The sequence below is a fragment of the Camelus dromedarius genome, chromosome 9, assembly GCF_036321535.1.
Source record: "Camelus dromedarius isolate mCamDro1 chromosome 9, mCamDro1.pat, whole genome shotgun sequence".
NCBI lineage: Eukaryota > Metazoa > Chordata > Mammalia > Artiodactyla > Camelidae > Camelus > Camelus dromedarius.
Window position 1 is genome coordinate 78,839,749 of NC_087444.1, and position 19,491 is coordinate 78,859,239.

Below are 19,491 nucleotides of genomic sequence, written 5' to 3' on the forward strand. Positions count from 1 at the left end.
GATGAGGAGGGCGGGGCGGGGCGGGGCGGGGCGGGGCGGGGCCGGAGGACCGGCGCTCGGGACCTGCCTCCTTAACAAGCCTCACGTTTTCAATAGTTAACACCTGGTTTAAATGTGCTTAAAGTAAACACTTACACAGCACAACTGAACTGCAGTATACAGTGAGAAGCCTTCGTCTCACCACATTAAACCACATACACACAAGTAACCAGAGCAATTATTTGAGTATTTATGAATAATTGTATTGAGTAATTATGAAAGCACCCACCTGTTTCCTGGAGTAGGGGCCTCCTCCAAAGTGCCCCGCTGCTTATCTGGAAACCTACAGCTCAGAGGTCACTGTAAGCTCTGTGAGCCTCAGTTTGTTCCTCCAGGATTGAAGGAGAGTAAGTTGTTAAGTAGAAGATTAAGTATAATTACATACATGTGTGGTGGAGGAAAAAATTTTCCTCTGTCTTCTTAGGGTCCCTCGTTGGGTCCGAAATTTAACTAACAAAAACAGATTAACGGGGGGGTGGGGAGCTTACAAGTTGTTTTAATATAAGATTTACATGAGAATGAGAGCCTTCCTAAGGAAATGACCCCAAAAAACAGACCTGAGAATTTTACACCAGGTTTGATGAGGAGGAATACAACAGGAGGGGGACATAACAGATTAAGGAATAAGAGGTTAGTGTAATAAGCCGGTGGGAGCTTAGCAAGGCCTGCGTGTTAGCATTCTTCTTGGAAGCGTTTCTTTGTCTTTGGAGAGAAGGCTGCTCCTTTCCTCCTGGGAGAGGGAGGGCACCCCCACCCCATGAGGGTTTTATGACCTGTTTCAGGGAGGAAGGGGGAAGGGGAGGAGGTGAGCGCGACCTTCCAGCTCTGGCCGTTTTCTCAAGCTCCTTCAGTTTCAGCATACCAGATGCCATGCTGGGGGTAGGGTATCCTGAGCCCCCTCACATGTCGAACAGCGTCAGACATCTGCACAGGCAGCTTATGTACTGGCCACAAGTTCACTGTTATTAGAGGGTGAGGGTCAGGAGACCCCTTCCTGCACCTTCCCTCTGGGACTTCACATTCCCTGCATCACTGTCCCTGTTGCTGTCCCCATCTCCCCCTGGCCCCATGGTCCCCACCAGTCAGGAAGAGAGAGCCCCTGTTGTCCCCTCCCTGCTGGACCCAGCGTCCTCTGTCCCTCAGTCATCTCTCCTCTAGGTGGCAGGACGAGTCCACAAAAATCACAGGCGCCTGTACACTCAGAAATGGACCGAGAGCGGCCGACCGTCCTGGGCAGACTCGCTGGTCCTCAGCGTGGCTGCGCGGTGCGCCCCCCACCCCAGTCCCGGGTGCTTCTAGGCAGCGTCCTTGCATCCTCGCGACCCCCCTAGTTCTCCTGAGCTCTTGGTGCCCGTGGGCTCCAACTCTCCTCTGCCTTCGAGCCCCCATCCGTGCCCCAGCCCTGAGTGCGGGAGGCCCCTTCAGAGCTGCAGCCCTGGGGCTGTCCCCCTGCCTGGCTCTGACTTGGTGCAGGTTTCCCCACTGGGCAGGGTGGGGGGGTTTGCTCTGAGCATCTCTCAGGCCTAGGACAGGGGCGGGCTCAGGACGTTCTCAGGGACCCCGGGGACAGAGAAGGCAGGAATGATGGTCTCAGAGCAGCTGGGACACAGCGCACTCCCTCCCTCCCTGTGTGCACCGCTGTGTGGAGCCTACCGCTTCCAACCAGACCCGAGACACAAGGAGACACGCCGGGCACGGGGCTCCCCAGCACAGCCGTAGAGGCATGAGCACCCTATTTAAATCCCCCCCCCCACTGCCTCCTAGGTGTCCTGAGAGACCAAGGTGACATCCCTGCCCGCATGCTTTAGGCAGCGGAACAAGAGCTGACACAGAATTGGAACCCATCTTCAAGGCCCTCAAGGCTCTGCCTCCCTCATGCCAGCAAGCCTCACTCTGCATTGAATTCATCCTGACTCAGCTGTCCTCACCTCAGGACTGGGGCCCTTGAGGGCCAAGATCAGGTCTCATTTTTAATTCCACTGCCGGCACCCGGAACTGGGCTAAATGAATGAATGCTGTGAACATTGGAAGAGGCTCCTTCACTCAGAGTTGCAGGGCCCTCTGGGAATCTCCCAGTGTCCACAGCTGCGAGGCAGACCCCGGGATGGGTAAGGACACACACTCTGGAGCCAGACTGCCTACGTCTGAGTCTCGGCTTGGCTACTTCTGCTCTGTGTGACCTGAAGCAAGTGACACGCCCTCTCTGTGCCTCTGCTCTCTTATCTCAGAAACAGAGAAAATAACGGAACCCATCACATAGTTGTGAGGGTGAAGTGAATCAAAAAGTGTAAAGAAATAAGCTAGGTGCCTACCGCATGGTCAGTGCCCAAGAAATGTTTGTTATTCTAATAATTTGTTTAAAAATGGAGGGGCTCCTAGTCAGTGGGTGGGAGATGCAGTGTTGAAGAGTAAACGCATTCACTCATGTACCCATCAGAGCCTGGCACTGGGGATAAAGTAATGTAACGGACCAGGTCGGTGGTGGACAGTATATCTATCCTCCTTTGGGATAATAATGGAAGCTATTAGGTGAGTATGTGACTGCACAGCCAAAGACTACACTTCCAGGATGTCTTGCACCAGGAACTGGTCATGTGACTGTGTTCTGCCAATGAGGCTTGAGATAAAGGGATCAGGACATCCTGTAGGAATTTCCCTTTGAAGGATAAAAGTGTCTTCCCCTTCCCAATTCTCCCGTCTTCCCGTGAGCTAGAATGTGGACTGGGTGTGGGAGTGAGCCTCCTTCACCACGTGCACAGAGCACCAAGATCAAAGAACCCTGGCTCCCAAATCCACAGGGTTGTAACACCTTGGCCCCAGGAGGTTTACACACAGACCATCACCAGGAGAGAGATATCACGTCTGATTTATTTAAGCAGCTGCACTTTGGAATTTGACATCACAGCAGCCCAGCATGCAGGGTTCAGGGGCACCCAGTTGAGAGCAGGAAGCAGAGGGATGTCAGGTTTAGGAAGCAGAGAAAAAGGTGAGACAGCACAGGGGACATTCACACACCTTGATTTCCTTAAAATCTAAACCAACAATAGGAATGACTGTGCAATTTGAATCCGGCTTCAAGGGCTCAGGAGCAGTTTCCGAATCGGAGTCAGAGTCATCCGGTTCCAGGTAATAGGTGAAGCAAAAGCTTGGCTGGAAGCAGAGAGAACAGAGGAGGACATCAGTGCCCTGGGGACAGCCCACTCCCCTCAGCGTGGGCGCTGAGCACGTGGGCTCAGGGGCCAGCCCACCCGGGCTTGAATTCCACCTTGGCCACGTACAGCTGGGGATCCTTGGGCAAACGACCTGACCGTCTCCTGCCTCAGTCTACACTTCTGTCTAATGGAATATTAATAACTTCCCCCTCTTAGGGGAGTGTGAGGATTGAACAGGATAATCCAAGGAAAAGGTCTGTACCGATGTCTGCCCCTTTGTGAGAGCTGGAAACCCCTGAGCTGTGACTATGTTTGCTTTGCTGATTTCTTAAAACGATCTGCTTTCTTAAAAAATAAACATTTGCTCTCCACTATACAGCGTCTCCCATGGTGCTGGAGCTTGCTTAGCAATAGGTCGCTGTAGGAATGTCTGGGAGGACTATTACTTCTGCCTATCAACAGCTATCGCCAATTTATTCTCCTGTATGAATGACATGTCAGTCCCACTGCATCCCTCACAGGTGGCCTCTGCGGCGTCTCCACCCTGCAGACGAGGAAAGGGAGGTTGGGAAGCAGCAGTGACCTGCCCCACTCGGTACCACAGGAGGTGGGGGGGTGCAGGGAGTCGGGGTTAGAGGTGAGCACACGACCTTCTCTCAGGATGGAAATCTCCCATCCTTTATGTGACCAACGCTTATCTTCCAGGCACTGTTCTAAACACAGCACAAATGTGAACTCACTTAGTCCTCATAATAATCTCCTGAGGAGGGTGTTCCTACTGCCCATTTCACAGACGAGGAAACTGAGGCATAGAGGAGTTCAGGAACTAGTCCTGGGTCCCACACCTCGTAGCGGCTGAGGCTGCGTTTGAACCCATCACTCAGACTATGGAGTTGGTACCCGCAGCTTCTCCTGACCAGCATTTCTGACTGGGAGGCTCAGGATGGACCGGAGAGTTCTATTTCCACTCGGTGCTCCCCTTATCAGAACTCTTCTTCCCCTAATCTGGGGTACCAACCTCCACACCAGTGACGTTTTGGGGTCAGATTATTCTTTCCAGTGAGGCCGTCCTGTGCATGGCAGGGGGTTGAGCAGCACCCCTCACCTCTGCCCAGAGAAGCAGCCCTTCAGTTGCGACAAATAAAAATTTCACAGACATTGAAGGTGTCCCATGGGGGACAAATTGCCTCCGGTGGAGAATCACTGCTTCATCCTGTACCATTGTTCTCGTGGTTGGGGAAAGGGAGGGACCTTCTACCCCACACACTCCCAGGACATGGGACCCAGGCTGAGAGATTTCTCTATCCCCTCAGCTCATGATTGGTTCAGGGGACACAGGACCCAAAATGGATCAATCAGAATGCTCTCTGTTTCCAAGTGATTTGTTCCATCTACAAGTGTCTCCCACCGGAGTTATTGTTAGTTAGTTGCAGGAAGAAAGCCAAAATCAGAAATCCCGACCTAGTGGATCAAAATGTAGCATCAGCAGTGATGGCAGACAGACCTCGTGCATCTCAACATGATGTCCTGAGAAAGACAGGTACAATACCTGGCCCTAGATGGGATCTTGTGTGGAGGACAAAGAACACAAAAAACACAGTATGTAACAATTTAACAAGACTGTAATATGGACAGTAGAGGAGATGAGAGTGTGTATCAAAGTTAAATGCACCAAGGTTACAATAGTTACACTATTCATATAAGAGAATATTCTTATTCGAAGGCGATACAGACCAAGGAATGTGTGTGTGTGTGTGTGTGTGTGTGTGTGTGTGTGTTAAAGGAAACATGCACTAGAAAGAATGTTAATCTTTCAATATGGGTGATCTTTATACTGTTTTGCAACATCTGTAACTCTTGTTATTTCCTAGTATAAGATATTTAAAGTGTGCTTCCTGGGACTGTTTAAGTTGCTAATAGGAAAGATGTTTTTGCCAGCATCCTGACTCTGCCTCACCTGACCTCTTCCCTGGTCCCCCTGGTTGGCATCAGGGCCCCTCCAGGCTCTGCTCCTGCCGGTTAAGAATCCCAGAGGTGGAACAGAGATCTAAGGACCAATTCTCATTGGCCAGGGTTGAGTCCCATGCCCAGCCCTGAGCCAGTCCTGGGGATCCTGGGCATTGCCTGCTGTGACTGGTCAACAGTGTACCAGAACTGGTTTGAGGATGAGCTCAGATCCATCCAAAGTGCAGGGAAGACAGGTGGTGCCCCGAGAAAAATCAAGTGTGTTAGCAGAAAAGGGGGAATGGAAACAGTTGGACACACCACAGCTGCCTGCCTCAGCAGGACCATTCCTAATTCCTTCCCCCATCTATTCAGCTCGTGTGTATACAGTGTCTACCGTGCCTTACACAGGGCGGATGTGTTGTTGAACAAGACACAGAGGGTTCCTGCCCTGAGAGAACTAGTCTAGTAGGGAAGACAGATGATAAATAGATATAATGCATGCTCTCAGGTAGCAATAATTACACTGAATAAAAAACAGCCAGGCAAAGCGTTAGAAAGGAATGGGTAGGAAGTATTCAGGGGAAGCTTCCTGGAGGAGGTGACAATGTAACAGAGTTTGGAATTAAGAAGGAGAAGGAGGCAGGAAAGACGGCAGTATCCCCTGGAAAAACCATCCTCCAGGAGATGGGACCACATCCTCTGGGATGTGGGAACAAGGGGAGAGGGTGGTGCGTGTGCTGGCCTCTCAGAACCCAGGGTCCTCTGGTCAAAGGGAGGAACCCAGCAGGCTTACCAGGGGGCAGATCGGCATGATTTTGAATGACATTCTTCCCTTCATCCTGGAGGGCTTGCTTGGCGGATCATCAGTGTTCTCAGAAAGCAGGGCTGAGGGAGGGGAAAAGAGTCACGAAGCCATCTTGCCCTCTGAGGCTTGAGAAACTCAATAATAATAAAACCTTCAATGTGAAACCACTGACAAGAGTTAACACGTGCGGAGTCCTTGCTCTGTGCCAGGCACTCGTTTAAGTATTTTATACGTAGTAGCTTATATGACTGTTCATAAGGACCCTCTGAGATGGCTACTATTTTCATCCAATGTTATAGATGAGGAAACCAAGGCACAGAGAGGTTAGGACACTTGCTGGAGGTTGCACAGCACTGCCCACAGACATGCATTCATTGCATTCAGAAGACCCACAGGGCACAGACAGGGAACGGCAGTGAGTGGAGGGGCTGGAGAGAGACAGCAGGGCTCTGGAGTCCGTGCACACGGGGCGCCCCCTCCCAGGAGGAAGGGACACTGACACGCAGCTGCCTGTGTCAGGCAGGGGACGCCTACCCAGAACTGTCCCGTTTCCTCAGAGAAGACAGAGGGCTCAGTGGGAGATAGTAGGGGGTCAGCCCTCCCCCGTCAGCTGTGCCAGGAACACTGTCCCCCGACCACATGCACAGTTTTCACCCCACGTGTCTCTCACCTCCTTTCTCCGGTGGCGTGGTCTTCACCTCCTCAGTGTCCTTGCCCTCGACGGCGCTGAGAGGCAGCATCGTGACACCACTGGTCCTCCCTACAGTCAGGAGACCAGAGCAGTTAGTGCCTGGATGTGGAGCCACGTGGCCCGGGTGTGACTCCCAGCAGGGCTCTCGGGAGCTGGGCAGAATGGGGCAGCTGTGCCCCTCCCCAAGTCTTCAGGTCCCGAGCAGCCAAGGGGAAGTGCTGGAAATGCCTCCCTCCACGAGTTGCTTCCAGGGCCCACAGTGTGATTAGGGGAGAGCGTTAGACACGGTGCCCGGCAAGGGGCAAGGACAAGGGCAGGATCACGGGTCTGGGGCTGATGTCCCTTTAGGAAAAGAACAGACAGATTACGGCATGGAGTGCTGGGACCCTGCAGGCGCAGCTCAGTCAACTGGGTTTCAAAAGTGCCTCTGGTGTCTGGCACACAGAGGGTGCTCATTAAGTGCAGCCCATGACCAGCATTCTCATTGCCGTACCTCAGTGCTGTCCTTTGGCTACAAGGCAGCTGACCAGGTGGCCCAGTCCTGGACCTCACCTCCCTGACCGCGGGGCCCCATGCTGGAGCAGGATGCCCAGTGGCTGCTCCTCAGGGCTGCTGTGAAGGTGAGGGGGCCGGTCCGTGGACCCCTCTGCACAGCCCCTGGGAGGGGCCAGCTCAGCACTGATAGTTTTTAGCTGCAGTCTCAGCTGTGGGGTCTTGGACCTGTCTCCACCCCAGCCTCATCCTGGGCAGGACTTCAGCCTGCGTGTCTCGGGGCATTAACGGAGGGGATTCCAGCCTGCCAGTCACTCGCTGAGAGACCTCAAGGGTCAAGTACTCCAGATTTAACAACAACAACATTACAATAAATACACAGTAAACTGAGATTTGAGTTTGAAATACACAAATCATTTTTTAGTATAAGCAGGTCCCAAACAGTGCATGGGCCATGTCTAAATTAAAAATATATGTTTTTACTTATTTACTACATTATGTTTAAATACAGGCAAGTCCCCAAAATATGTGGGACTTACTTGCACTGAGAGATAATTACTTATTTATCTGAAATTCATATTTAAGTCCATATCCTGGCTTTTACCTGACCACCCCTGATTCAGGGATTATGTAACCTGTTGTGCTGTAAGCTTTCCCTTCCACAAAAATGAGGAAAATAAATTACCAAACATGAGGAGTAAATATGATTAAAGACACCCACACACGGAGAACACACTGTGGTTACTTAGAGTCAATATCTCTTCCTCTAGAGCGTAAGACCCAATCCAAGACCCTCAGAAATAATGGTGCTTCAAGCAGTGGGAACACGCGGGCTCACACACACACAGAACTGTGAGAAACACGCATTTTCAGATGAACACTGGGGAAACCAGGACATAAAGACACAGCCACATCTGCAGACACTCCCCCAGGGAAACTGAGACACCCAGCACTCAGGTGGGAAGGCCTGATTGTCAGCACTGAACGCCCTCCTCGTACGCAGTTCTCAACATGCGTGTGTGTGCGTCACGCGCGCACAGACACACACGGCGCACACACACACCTGCAGACGCACCAGCTGAAATTACACACCACCACCTCCAACACAATTTCCCTCTGTCTGACGCCCAGCTCACCCTCACTCTCACCCAGGGCCCATCCGCCAGGAGGGTGCCCCTCTAATATGCCCTCACCCGCCCTGTTCCCAGCCCCCTCCCACAGCCATGCACGTGCGCCCACAATCACTGGAGGCTCAACAGCGGTTTTCCAAGCGCCCTTCTCCTCTGTGAACCTTCTTATGCGTCTTCAGGGAACACCCAAGCACAGCTGAGGGGCCCTCTGCCCCTCCCCACCTCTCACAATACCCTCTGGACCGCGCCCCACCCCAAAATCATTTCCCTAGTTTTGTTGGGCCAATTCGCTTATTTACCCCCCGATACCCATCTGCCCTCTCCGGTGTGCAGACCAACCCGCACACCTCCTGCCTCCGCCATCCAACTACGAAGTCCCCAGGTCTGTCCCTCCTGCCCCCTAAAGCCTCGGGACCAGGATCCGGACTCCTCCCCGCGACCACCCTTCCTGGAGGGAGTCCCCGCCGTCCCTTCTCAGGACAGCCCCAGCCCCCTGCGTCCCCTCCAGTCTCCGCTCGTCCCCCCGGCCCGAGAAATCCTCGGACCCGGCCCAGCCCCTCGGACGCCGGCCGCCCTCGGGGGTTGGGGGGACGCGGCTTCCCCGAGGGGCCCCGCCGCGCGCCCCGTCGGCCCCAGGGCTCCCGCGCCCCGCCGCCCCGGACGCGCCCGCACAGCCCGGCGGGCCCCGCCGCCCCGCGCCCGCCCCGGGCCCCCGGGCAGGCGCCGCCTTACTCGGTGCTCGGCCGCGGCGCCGCGCAGGACCGGCTCCCGACACGCCCGGGGACGCTGTGCACACACTCGCGGGGCCCGACGCGGCGGGGCCGCTCCGAGCCGCGCGCCCCCGCCCCCGCCCCCGCCTCCGAACGCGAGTCAGGTGGCGGAGACGGCCTGTGCCACCACCGGCGCGCGTCACGGCGCTGATGCAGCTGTGTTACCAGCGGGGCGGTCAGGGGGCCCCCTCCGCCAGGTTGGTTAGGAAAGCGACTTGCAGTGTGGCCGCCGGCGTGTTTCAGGGGAGGAGAGTCAGCGTGTGCGCCTTCGTGGGTCAGTAGTGCCTCCTAAACCTGTTCTTCGAATGTGAAGAAACACACACACACCACACACGCGTGTAAACCCGTGCATGTAGCGTGTGCGCTGGACCCAAACACAGAATAGCTTTGCCACAGTGAGTCACAGTCCCCGTCGTTGCCCTTCTCTTTCTAACCGTTCTCACACCTTCACACCTGTCTGTTGGTTTGGCATCTGTTCAAATCGGGCTCAGGCACTATTTTCGTCAAGGGTCTCAAGGCAAATATCTTAGCCTTTCTGGGCGACCTGGTCTGTGTCGCAGCTACTGGACTTCGCATGAAAGCAGCTCAGACTTGGCCTAAAGAGTGGGTGCGGCTGTGCCAAGAAACCCTTCTTTACAGCAGCAGCTGTGGGCTGCACCGGCCGCAGTGCGCCCACCCCTGACCTGGAGAGTTTTCTCCTACAGCTCCTGCAGCAGATAAAGCCAAGCCGCTTCTGGAAAAAGGGAGGTTTGGACAGAAATGTAAACAGCTATACTTTATTTTTTAAAGATACACTATATGAAAATTTGAATCCCATGATGTTGAAACAATGTAATAGGAAAATAGCAATAGAGTCTTGATTTATATGCAAAAATGAAATAATAATCTTTTTTTAAAAAGCTCTCATGAGCTTCAATTTTCTCATCTATAAAATGGGATGACATTCATCCCTACTTCATAGGACTTGGTGAAGATTAAATGAGATCATCTCTGTACCGTGCTCAGCACCATGCTGACAGGTGGAAAGTGCCCAGGAAATGTTAGCATTTATCTAACTTTATTAGTGACCAATTGGCTGTGCTGCCCCAGCAGAAGGGATGTGTCCTGTGGGTGGGGCACTGGCCAACCCTGAGACTCCAAGTGCCCAGGGGACCGTGCACAGAGCCCAGAGAGTCTCCAAGAGCCAGTTATCAGGTGGCCCATTTGACGGTGCTCACCCAGACTCTCACAGCCACACCCCCCATTCTAACTTCCCCTGGGCTGTGCTGTGAGAAAATTCTGATAACCTCAGAGATCTAAACCAGTCCTGAGACAGAACCTTCGTGACCATGGGAATGTTCTGTATCTGCGCTGTCCAGTGTGCCAGCCACCGGCCACATTTGGGCACTAAAATGTGGCTCAAAAGACTGAGAAACTGCCTTTTGAACTTTATTTTTATTTGACTTGTTGACTTTGAAGTAGCCACATGCAGCTGGTAGTCGGTGCTGGAGAAGCAAGAAAACTGTAGCCGAATTCCTTCTCAAATGTAATTCCCCACAGTGCCACTGCTGACACTGGGGACCGGAACCCTCCTTGTAGGGGCACCTGCGGAGGAGTAGGGGTGTACTTGCTGCTTTGCAGTATGTTTAGAGGATCTTTGGCCTTTTATCTGACACTAGTAACACCAACTGGGTGGGAAAACCTAAAGTATCCCCAACACTGCCCAGATCTTCCAGGAGGGGGCAGGAGAGCATCACCTGAAAGGAGAACTACTGGTCTACCCCATAACTTCTGTGGAAAAATGAAGGGAATCTTCACCCACATGGGTTCCCTCATTTTGACTGTCCTGGGACTTTGGTGTGCATTCCAGCTGAAGGTCTTTTCATCCCCCTTCCCCCACCCCAACCTGGAAAATTTACTGTCTTTTCGAGCATGGACTTTTCCGTGGAAGGTCAGGGAGGAGACCTGCTTGAAGGACCTCTACCTTCGGTGTATGGACGAGGCTTCCTTGCAATGTGGATTTTGCTATGGTTATTGAGGGTCAAGCTGCTGGTGATTACTAAGGATTGAGATGTTGGTGGAAGGTTTCCATACTCAGGACACGCACAATGCTTCTCTCTGACATGCACACTCTGGAACTCCTAGTCAGCGGGGGAGAGATACGGTATTACACAGCACATCATTCACTCATGTGCTCATCATTCACTCAGGTGCTCATCACAGCCTGTGCTGGGGATGAATTAACATAATAGACCAGGTCAGGGGTGGACACAATATCCATGCTCCTTTCTTATAATAATAGAAGCTATAAGATAAACACACGATGACCCAGCTAAGGACTACACTTCTCAGCATCTTTTGCAGCTAGATGGAGCCATGTGACTCTGTTCTGGCCAATGAAGTTTGAGGGACAGTGTGTGGTCATCTGGTAGGGGTTGCCCTTTGAAGGACTAAACTGTGTCTCCCCCTTCCCTCATTTCTGCCTTCCCATGAGCCAGATTGTGGACTGGGTGTGGGAGTGAGCCTCCTTCACCACGTGCACAGAGCACCAAGATCAAAGAACCCTGGCTCCCAAATCCACAGGGTTGTAACACCTTGGCCCCAGGAGGTTTACACACAGACCATCACCAGGAGAGAGATATCACGTCTGATTTATTTAAGCAGCTGCACTTTGGAATTTGACATCACAGCAGCCCAGCATGCAGGGTTCAGGGGCATCCAGCTGAGAGCAGGAAGCAGAGGGATGTCAGGTTTAGGAAGCAGAGAAAAAGGTGAGACAGCACAGGGGACATTCACACACCTTGATTTCCTTAAAATCTAAACCAACAATAGGAATGACTGTGCAATTTGAATCCGGCTTCAAGGGCTCAGGAGCAGTTTCCGAATCGGAGTCAGAGTCATCCGGTTCCAGGTAATAGGTGAAGCAAAAGCTTGGCTGGAAGCAGAGAGAACAGAGGAGGACATCAGTGCCCTGGGGACAGCCCACTCCCCTCAGCGTGGGCGCTGAGCACGTGGGCTCAGGGGCCAGCCCACCCGGGCTTGAACTCCACCTTGGCCACGTACAGCTGGGGATCCTTGGGCAAACGACCTGACCGTCTCCTGCCTCAGTCTACACTTCTGTCTAATGGAATATTAATAACTGCCCCTTCTTAGGGGAGTGTGAGGATGGAACAGGATAATCCAAGGAAAAGGTCTGTACCGATGTCTGCCCCTTTGTGAGAGCTCGAAAGTGTTTGCTTTGTTGCTTCCATAAAATGATCCGCTTTCCTAAAAAAATTATAACACTTCCTACCAATATAAAGCATCTCCCGCAGTGCTGGGACTTGCAAAGCAGGAGGTCACTGTAGGACCCAAGGGTTATTGCCCATTTTATCTGCTGCACGATTGGCACATCAGGTCCCTCTTCATCCTCACCAGGGGGTGTTGCTGCGTCTCCACCCTGCAGACGAGGAAAGGGAGGTGGGGAAGCAGCAGTGACCTGCCCCACGCGGTACCACAGGAGGTGGGGGGGTGTAGGGAGTCGGGGTTAGAGGTGAGCAGACGACCTTCTCCGAGGATGGAAATCTCCCACCTTTATGTGACCAATGCTTATCTTCCAGGCCCTGTTCTAAGCACAGTATGAATGTAAATGCATTTAATTCATAATAACCCCATGAGTGTGGGTGGGTGTTCCTACCGCCCACTTCACAGACGAGGAAACTGAGGCACAGAGGAGTTCAGGAACTAGTCCCGGGTCCCACGGCTGGTAGTGGCTGAGGCTGCACTTGGCCCCAGCACTCAGACTATGGAGTTGGTACCCACAGCTTCACCTGAGCTGCATTCTCACCTGGGAGCCTTAGGGTGGACAGGAAGGTTTTACTTCCACTCAGTGCCTGCGCCTTATCAGGAATTTCCTTCTCCTAATCTGGGGTATCAACCTCCACACCAGTGACGTTTTGGGGTCAGATTATTCTTTCCAGTGAGGCCGTCCTGCGCATGGCGGGGGGTTGAGCAGCACCCCTCACCTCTGCCCAGAGCACCAGCCCTTCTGTTGTGACAAACAAAAATTTCACAGACATTGAAGGTGTCCCATGGGGGACAAATTGCCTCCGGTGGAGAATCACTGCTTCGTCCTGTACCATTGTTCTCGTGGCTGGGGAAAGGGAGGGACCTTCTACCCGACACATTCCCAGGACATGGGACCCAGGCTGAGAGATTTCTCCGTCCCCTCAGCTGATGATTGGTTCAGAGGGCACAGGACCCAAAATGGACCAATCAGAATGCTCTCTGTTTCCAGGCAATTTGTTCCATCGACAAGTGTCTCCTCCCGGGATTTCTTATCAGTTAGTTGCAGGAAGAAAGCCAAAATCAGAAAGCGTCCCGTGGAGCAATGGGACAAGCATCCCGACCTAGTGGATCAAAATCAGCATCAGCAGCGATGGCAGACAGACCTCGTGCATCTCAACGTGATGTCCTGACAAAGACAGGGCATCACTCAGGTGTATTCCAGAGATCACAGCTTAACCTGAGTCTCACTCACGGGGAAATGGTTAAAAAAAAGACTACCAATATGGGACAGGCTGTGAGTGCAGACTTTAAAAGTGTCACTGTCTTGAGAGGAAAAAAAGGCTGAGGAGATTTTACAGCTTAAAGAGAACCAGACATTAAGAACAATTCCCGGCCCTAAGGGGACCTTGTGTTGGAGTAAAGAGAGTGCCAAAAAGACAGAACGCAACTAATTAACGAAACCAGAGCGCAGACAGTGGGTGAGCTGAAGTGTGTATCGGGAGTAGAATGTCGAAGGTTACAGCCTTCCTACGCTCACTTAACAGAGAATTCTTCTAGCCCAGCACACGTGGAAAAATACACACACATATATATACACAAATATATATGAAAACATGCAAATAGAAAACTGAGTATGAGCGCTTTTTCTACTATTTTTGTAAAATATTTGGTCCTCATATTGTTTCCTAATAATAAGACTTTTTTAGAATCCTCCCTGGGGCTGTTGCAGGCCCTAAAAGGGAAGATGATCTTCCGAGCATCCTGACCCTGTGCCTCCCCTGACCTCTCCCCTGAACCCCTGGTTCCCATCAGGTGCCCTCCAGGTTCTGGTCCAGCCTGTTAAGAATTCCAGAGATGGAGCAGAAGCTTCAGGACCAATTCTCATTGGCCAAGTTTGAGTCACATGCCCAGCCCAGAACCAAACCTGGTGACCCTGGGCATTGCCTGCTCTGATAGGACAGCAGCACACCTGGAGAAGATTTGCGGCTGGACCAGATCCAGCCAAAGTGCGCTGAAAGACAGCTGGTCCCCAGGGAAACAGGCGGACAAAGCACAGCTGCCTGCCTCAGCGGGACTGTTCCTCATTCATTCCTCCATCCATGCAGCCCGTGAGCACAGTGCCTCCCACGCCTTACGTCTGTTCTACACAGGCTGGGGGTGTGTCACTGAACAAGACACGGAGGGTTCCTGCCCTCAGAGAACTAGTCTAGCAGGGAAGACAGATGATGAACGAATAGATACAATGCATGCTCTCAGGTAGCAATAATTACTCTAAAGAAAAACAGTCAGGCAAAGGGTGAGAAAGAGATGGGTAGGAAGTGCCCAATGGAAGCTTCCTGGAGGAGGTGACACTGGAGCAGAGTCAGGAATTAGGTAAGAGAAGGAGGCAGGAAAGCCAGCGGCATCCCCTGGGAAAGCCATCCCCCAGGAGATGGGACCACATTCTCCGGGGTCTGGGAACCAGGGGAGAGGCTGGTGGATGTGCCCAGCTCCTCAGAACCCAGGGTCCTCTGCCAAAGGGAGGAAACCGGCAGGCTTACCAGGGGACAGAAGGGCAGGATTTTGAGTGACATTCTTCCCTTCATCCTGGAGGGCTTCTTTGGCGGATCATCAGTGTTCTCAGAAAGCAGGGCTGAGGGAGGGGAAAAGAGTCATGAGGCCACCTTGCTCCCTGAGGCTTGAGAAACTTGATAATAATAACATATTCAGCATGGAGCTGTTAACAAGAGCTACCATGTGTGGAGTCCTTGCTGTGTGCCAGGCACTCCTTTAAGCATTTCACATGTAGTCGCTTATTTGGCGGTTCATAAGGACTCTCTGAGACAGTTACTATCTTCATCTAACATTACAGATGAGGAGACCGAGGCACAGAGAGGTTAGGACACTCGCTGGATGTTGCACAGCACTGCCCACAGATTTGTATTCAATTGCCTGTGGAAGACCCACAGGGCACGGACAGGGAACGGCAGTGAGTGGAGGGGCTGGAGAGAGACAGCAGGGCTCTGGAGTCCGTGCACACGGGGCGCCCCCGCCCAGGAGGAAGGGACACTGACATGCAGCTGCCTGGGGGGACGCCTACCCAGAACTGTCCCGTTTCCCCAAAGAAGACAGACATCTCCATTTGGAGAGAAATCTCCTGATATTTCAAAGCTGCCTACAAATCCAGATAGTGTCTTGCAAACTCCTGCACCGCTGCTGGCGCTGAGAGTCATCGTGTCCACGCAGGGCCGTCCGGTCAGACTCTCCACAGCACCGGGCACTCGCCCCAGGACGCAGCCGCGCCTCCTGCTGTAACAGCGTCCTGGATACACTGCCCGGTGCAGTGCGACCTGCTGTAATCCTACTTCTAGTTGCGTTTATTGCCATCCTCAAAGACGGGGATTAGCCCAAACGCCCACCTGCAGTATCGTGCTTAATAAGTTACAGACAGACAGACAGACCGACAGACAGACCACGGAACACCAGGCAGCCAGAATGCACACGGCCTCTAGCGGGAGGTCGCCTTGATGGACAGGGCTCACCGTGCTTAAGATCAAAGGCTCTAAAGCCAGACTGCCGGGGGTCAGCCCTATGGGACACCCAGGATGGACCCTCCCCCACATTCACGTCATGTCAGTGGGTCCTGTCAGTCCCCTGCTCAGAGCCTGCAGGGGTGTCTCCTGGGAGCTGGATGCAATCTGGGCTCCTTTTTGTAACCTGAACACCTGCCTGGACTGGAGGCGGGTGTCCAGGTTACAAAAGGAGTAGTCAGTGGGAGATGTACAGGGCTGGGCCAGTGTTCGGGGTCAGTCCTTCCCCATCAGCCGTCCCCTGGAGACCCTCCCCACACCCACCTGGCCACAATTTCCACCCCATTTGTCTCTCACCTCCTTTCTCCGGTGGCTTGGTCTTCACCTCCTCGGTGTCCTCACCCTCGACCGTGCTGAGAGGCAGCATCGTGACACCACTGGTCCTTCCTACGGGCAGGAGACCAGAGCAGTTATGGAGCCACATGGCCCGGGTGTGACTCCCACTACCATTCTCAGGAGCTGGGCGGAATGCTGCAGCTGGGTCCCCTCCCCACGTCTTCAGGTCCCTGACAGCCAAGGGGACGTGTTAGAAAAGCCTCCCTCCATGAGTTGCTTCCAGGGCCCGTAGTGTGATTAGGGGAGAGTGTTAGGCATGGCGCCTGGCAAGGACGAGGGCGGGATCATGGGTCTGGGGCTGCTGTCCCTTTAAGAAAAGAATAGAAAAATTATGACACAAAGTGCACCTTCAAGGTGCAACTCAGTTAATTGGGTATCAAATCAGCCTCTGGAACCTGGCACACAGCAGGTGCTCATTAAGTGCAGCCCATGACCAGCATTCTCATTGCCGTACCTCAGTGCTGTCCTTCGGCTACAAGGCAGCTGACCAGGTGGCCCAGTCCTGGACCTCACCTCCCTGACCTCGGGGCCCCATGCTGGAGCAGGATGCCCAGTGGCTGCTTCTCAGGGCTGCTGTGAAGGTGATGGGGCCGTGGACCCCTCTCCACAGCCCCTGGGGAGGAGCCAGCACTGCAGTGGTGGTTCTTAGCAGTTGGATCAGCTTTGGGGTTTTGGGACCTGAAGTCCACTCCAGCCTTATCCTGGGCAGGACTTTGGCCAGTGTCTCTGGGGGTGTGGGCTGGGGGATTCCAGCCTGCCAGTCAGTAGCTCAAAGACCTCGAGGATCAAGTAAACCAGATTTAACAATAACGACATTATAATAAATACAAGGCAAACTGAGATTTGAATTTCAGATACACAGATCATTTTTAGTATAAGTAGGACCATAACATTACATGGGCCATGTTTACATTAAAATTTTTTTTCTTTAATTTAATATGCTTAAGTATGTTTAAGTTTAGGCAAGTCCCACGAAATATTTGGGAGGTATTTATACTGCAAGGTAAATAATTATTTATCTTATATTCAAATTTAAGTACACATTCCGTATTTCACCTGGCAACTCCTGATTCAGAGGTTATATAACCCCTGGACCTGTCAGTTTTCCCCTCCACAAAACGAGGAAAATAAATTAGCAGACAAGATGATTAAATACAATTAAATACACACACACTCAGAACACACTATCTGGTAACTTCGAGTCAACACATCTTCCTCGAAGCCTTTTTAAGAAGCATAAAACCCAACCACAGACCCTCATGCGTAATTGCTTGTCAGATAGTGGGGACACCCGACCAGATACACACACACACACACACACACACACACACACACACACACACAGGGTTGTTAGAAACACGCATTTTCAGATTAAGGCTGAGGACCCAGGGCTTAAAGACACAGCCACATCTGCAGACACCCCCCAGGGAACTCTGAGGCACCCAGCACTCAGGTGGGAAGGCCTGCCTGTCAGCGCTGAACGCCCTTCTCGTGCGCAGTCGTGGCCCCGCGCGCGCCCGCGAGCGCACAGACAGAGGCGTAAATTACAGTCACCATCTCCAGCACCACATCCCCGTGTCTGACACCCAGGACCCCCCCCCCCATTCTCACCCAGGGCCCATCCCCTAGGGGCGGCCCCTCAACGATGCGCTCACCCTGCGGGCTCCCCGCCCCCACCCACAGCCAGGCAGGCGCGCGCACAACCACTGGAGGCTTAAAAGCTTTTTCCAAGCGTCCTTCTCATCTGGGAACCTTCTTATGCGTCTTGCGTCTTCAGCAAACACCCAAACACAACTGAGGGGCTCCCCGCCCCTGCCCACCCCTCAAAATACCCTCTGAACTCCCCGCATATCATTTTCCTATGTTCTATTTGGTCAATTGTGTACCTATCCCCCCGATACCCATCTGCCCTCTCCGGTGTGCAGACCAGCCCGCACACCTCCTGCCTCCGCCATCCAACTACGAAGTCCCCAGGTCTGTCCCTCCTGCCCCCTAAAGCCTCGGGACCAGGATCCGGACTCCTCCCCGCGACCACCCTTCCTGGAGGGAGTCCCCGCCGTCCCTTCTCAGGACAGCCCCAGCCCCCTGCGTCCCCTCCAGTCTCCGCTCGTCCCCCCGGCCCGAGAAATCCTCGGACCCGGCCCAGCCCCTCGGACGCCGGCCGCCCTCGGGGGTTGGGGGGACGCGGCTTCCCCGAGGGGCCCCGCCGCGCGCCCCGTCGGCCCCAGGGCTCCCGCGCCCCGCCGCCCCGGACGCGCCCGCACAGCCCGGCGGGCCCCGCCGCCCCGCGCCCGCCCCGGGCCCCCGGGCAGGCGCCGCCTTACTCGGTGCTCGGCCGCGGCGCCGCGCAGGACCGGCTCCCGACACGCCCGGGGACGCTGTGCACACACTCGCGGGGCCCGACGCGGCGGGGCCGCTCCGAGCCGCGCGCCCCCGCCCCCGCCCCCGCCTCCGAACGCGAGTCAGGTGGCGGAGACGGCCTGTGCCACCACCGGCGCGCGTCACGGCGCTGATGCAGCTGTGTTATTAGGGAGGGGGAGCCAGGGGGGTTTCTTCCTGCAGGAAAGCCCCCAGCCTCCGCTTACCACTGTCCCTGCCACTGATGTGCGCCTACCTGGTCTCAGACTCCGTCCCGTCCCCCTTGACACCTCCCCACTGTCCAGTCCAGCGCTTCCAGGGAAAGGCACAGAGGCTCACGCTTCAGAAGCACAGGGGCCTGGGGACCCGTCAGGGGTGGCTGGGGGATGGGGCGTGACCTGTAGAATCATCAGACACATGACACCCAGGTGGGAGGTGACCCCCTGCCCAGGATCACACAAGCACACTCCTAGGCACATGGGATACTTTCACAGACTCTGAGACCCCCCACCCTTGGCCTCAGAGTCCTGCTTGTACAAATTAAGACCCACTTTCCCATCTTCAAACACACACAAACGGGCAGTAACACATTCACAGGGTCAGCAACACCCAGGTGCGCACACACACACACACAAATGTGCAGGTACACAGAGCTTCAAATACTATGCACACCCAGGCGCACACACACTCAGGACACAAACACCTGCAGGATTAAAACTCGAAGGGCCCCCTATGGGAACACTCAGACCACCTCTGTCTGACACCCCAGGGTCCGTCCTGTTTCACCCAGGGACCTATCCCTCCTGAGGGTTCCCCCACTCACAAGCCCACTGTGACTTCCCTCTTGAACTGCACCCAAATTTCTTATTTTCAAATCTCAGAATCAGTCCTTCAGCCTCGTACGTCTACCTGACAAATTGACACCTACCTGCAGATCAGACACACAAATGTGCAGA

The 19,491-nt window shown here is 53.8% G+C and overlaps 1 protein-coding gene across 1 annotated transcript; it reads right to left on the reverse strand.

Moving 5' to 3' along the window:
• Window positions 1-2,887: 2,887 nt before the first annotated feature.
• Window positions 2,888-18,614, reverse strand: LOC135322197 (uncharacterized). Its single transcript, XM_064490038.1, has 8 exons — window positions 18,502-18,614; window positions 16,139-16,228; window positions 14,813-14,904; window positions 11,759-11,940; window positions 8,989-9,182; window positions 6,614-6,703; window positions 5,932-6,023; window positions 2,888-3,189 (listed from the first exon to the last, which is right to left on the reverse strand). Exons 2-8 carry the CDS (start codon window positions 16,206-16,208, stop codon window positions 3,007-3,009), a joined length of 903 nt encoding a protein of 300 aa, XP_064346108.1. The 5' UTR covers window positions 16,209-16,228; window positions 18,502-18,614; the 3' UTR covers window positions 2,888-3,006.
• Window positions 18,615-19,491: the final 877 nt, after the last annotated feature.

What these genes read in the sequence shown, in the direction of transcription:
- LOC135322197 (XM_064490038.1), bottom strand. Translation starts at nt 16,208, where the DNA reads ATGCTGCCTCTCAGCACGGTCGAGGGTGAGGACACCGAGGAGGTGAAG. An exon ending in TCCTGCCCTTCTGTCCCCTG is followed by an intron (nt 11,941 to 14,812) that starts GTAAGCCTGCCG and finishes CTCTGCTTCCAG; the next exon opens with CCAAGCTTTTGCTTCACCTA. An exon ending in TCATGCCGATCTGCCCCCTG is followed by an intron (nt 3,190 to 5,931) that starts GTAAGCCTGCTG and finishes CTCTGCTTCCAG; the next exon opens with CCAAGCTTTTGCTTCACCTA.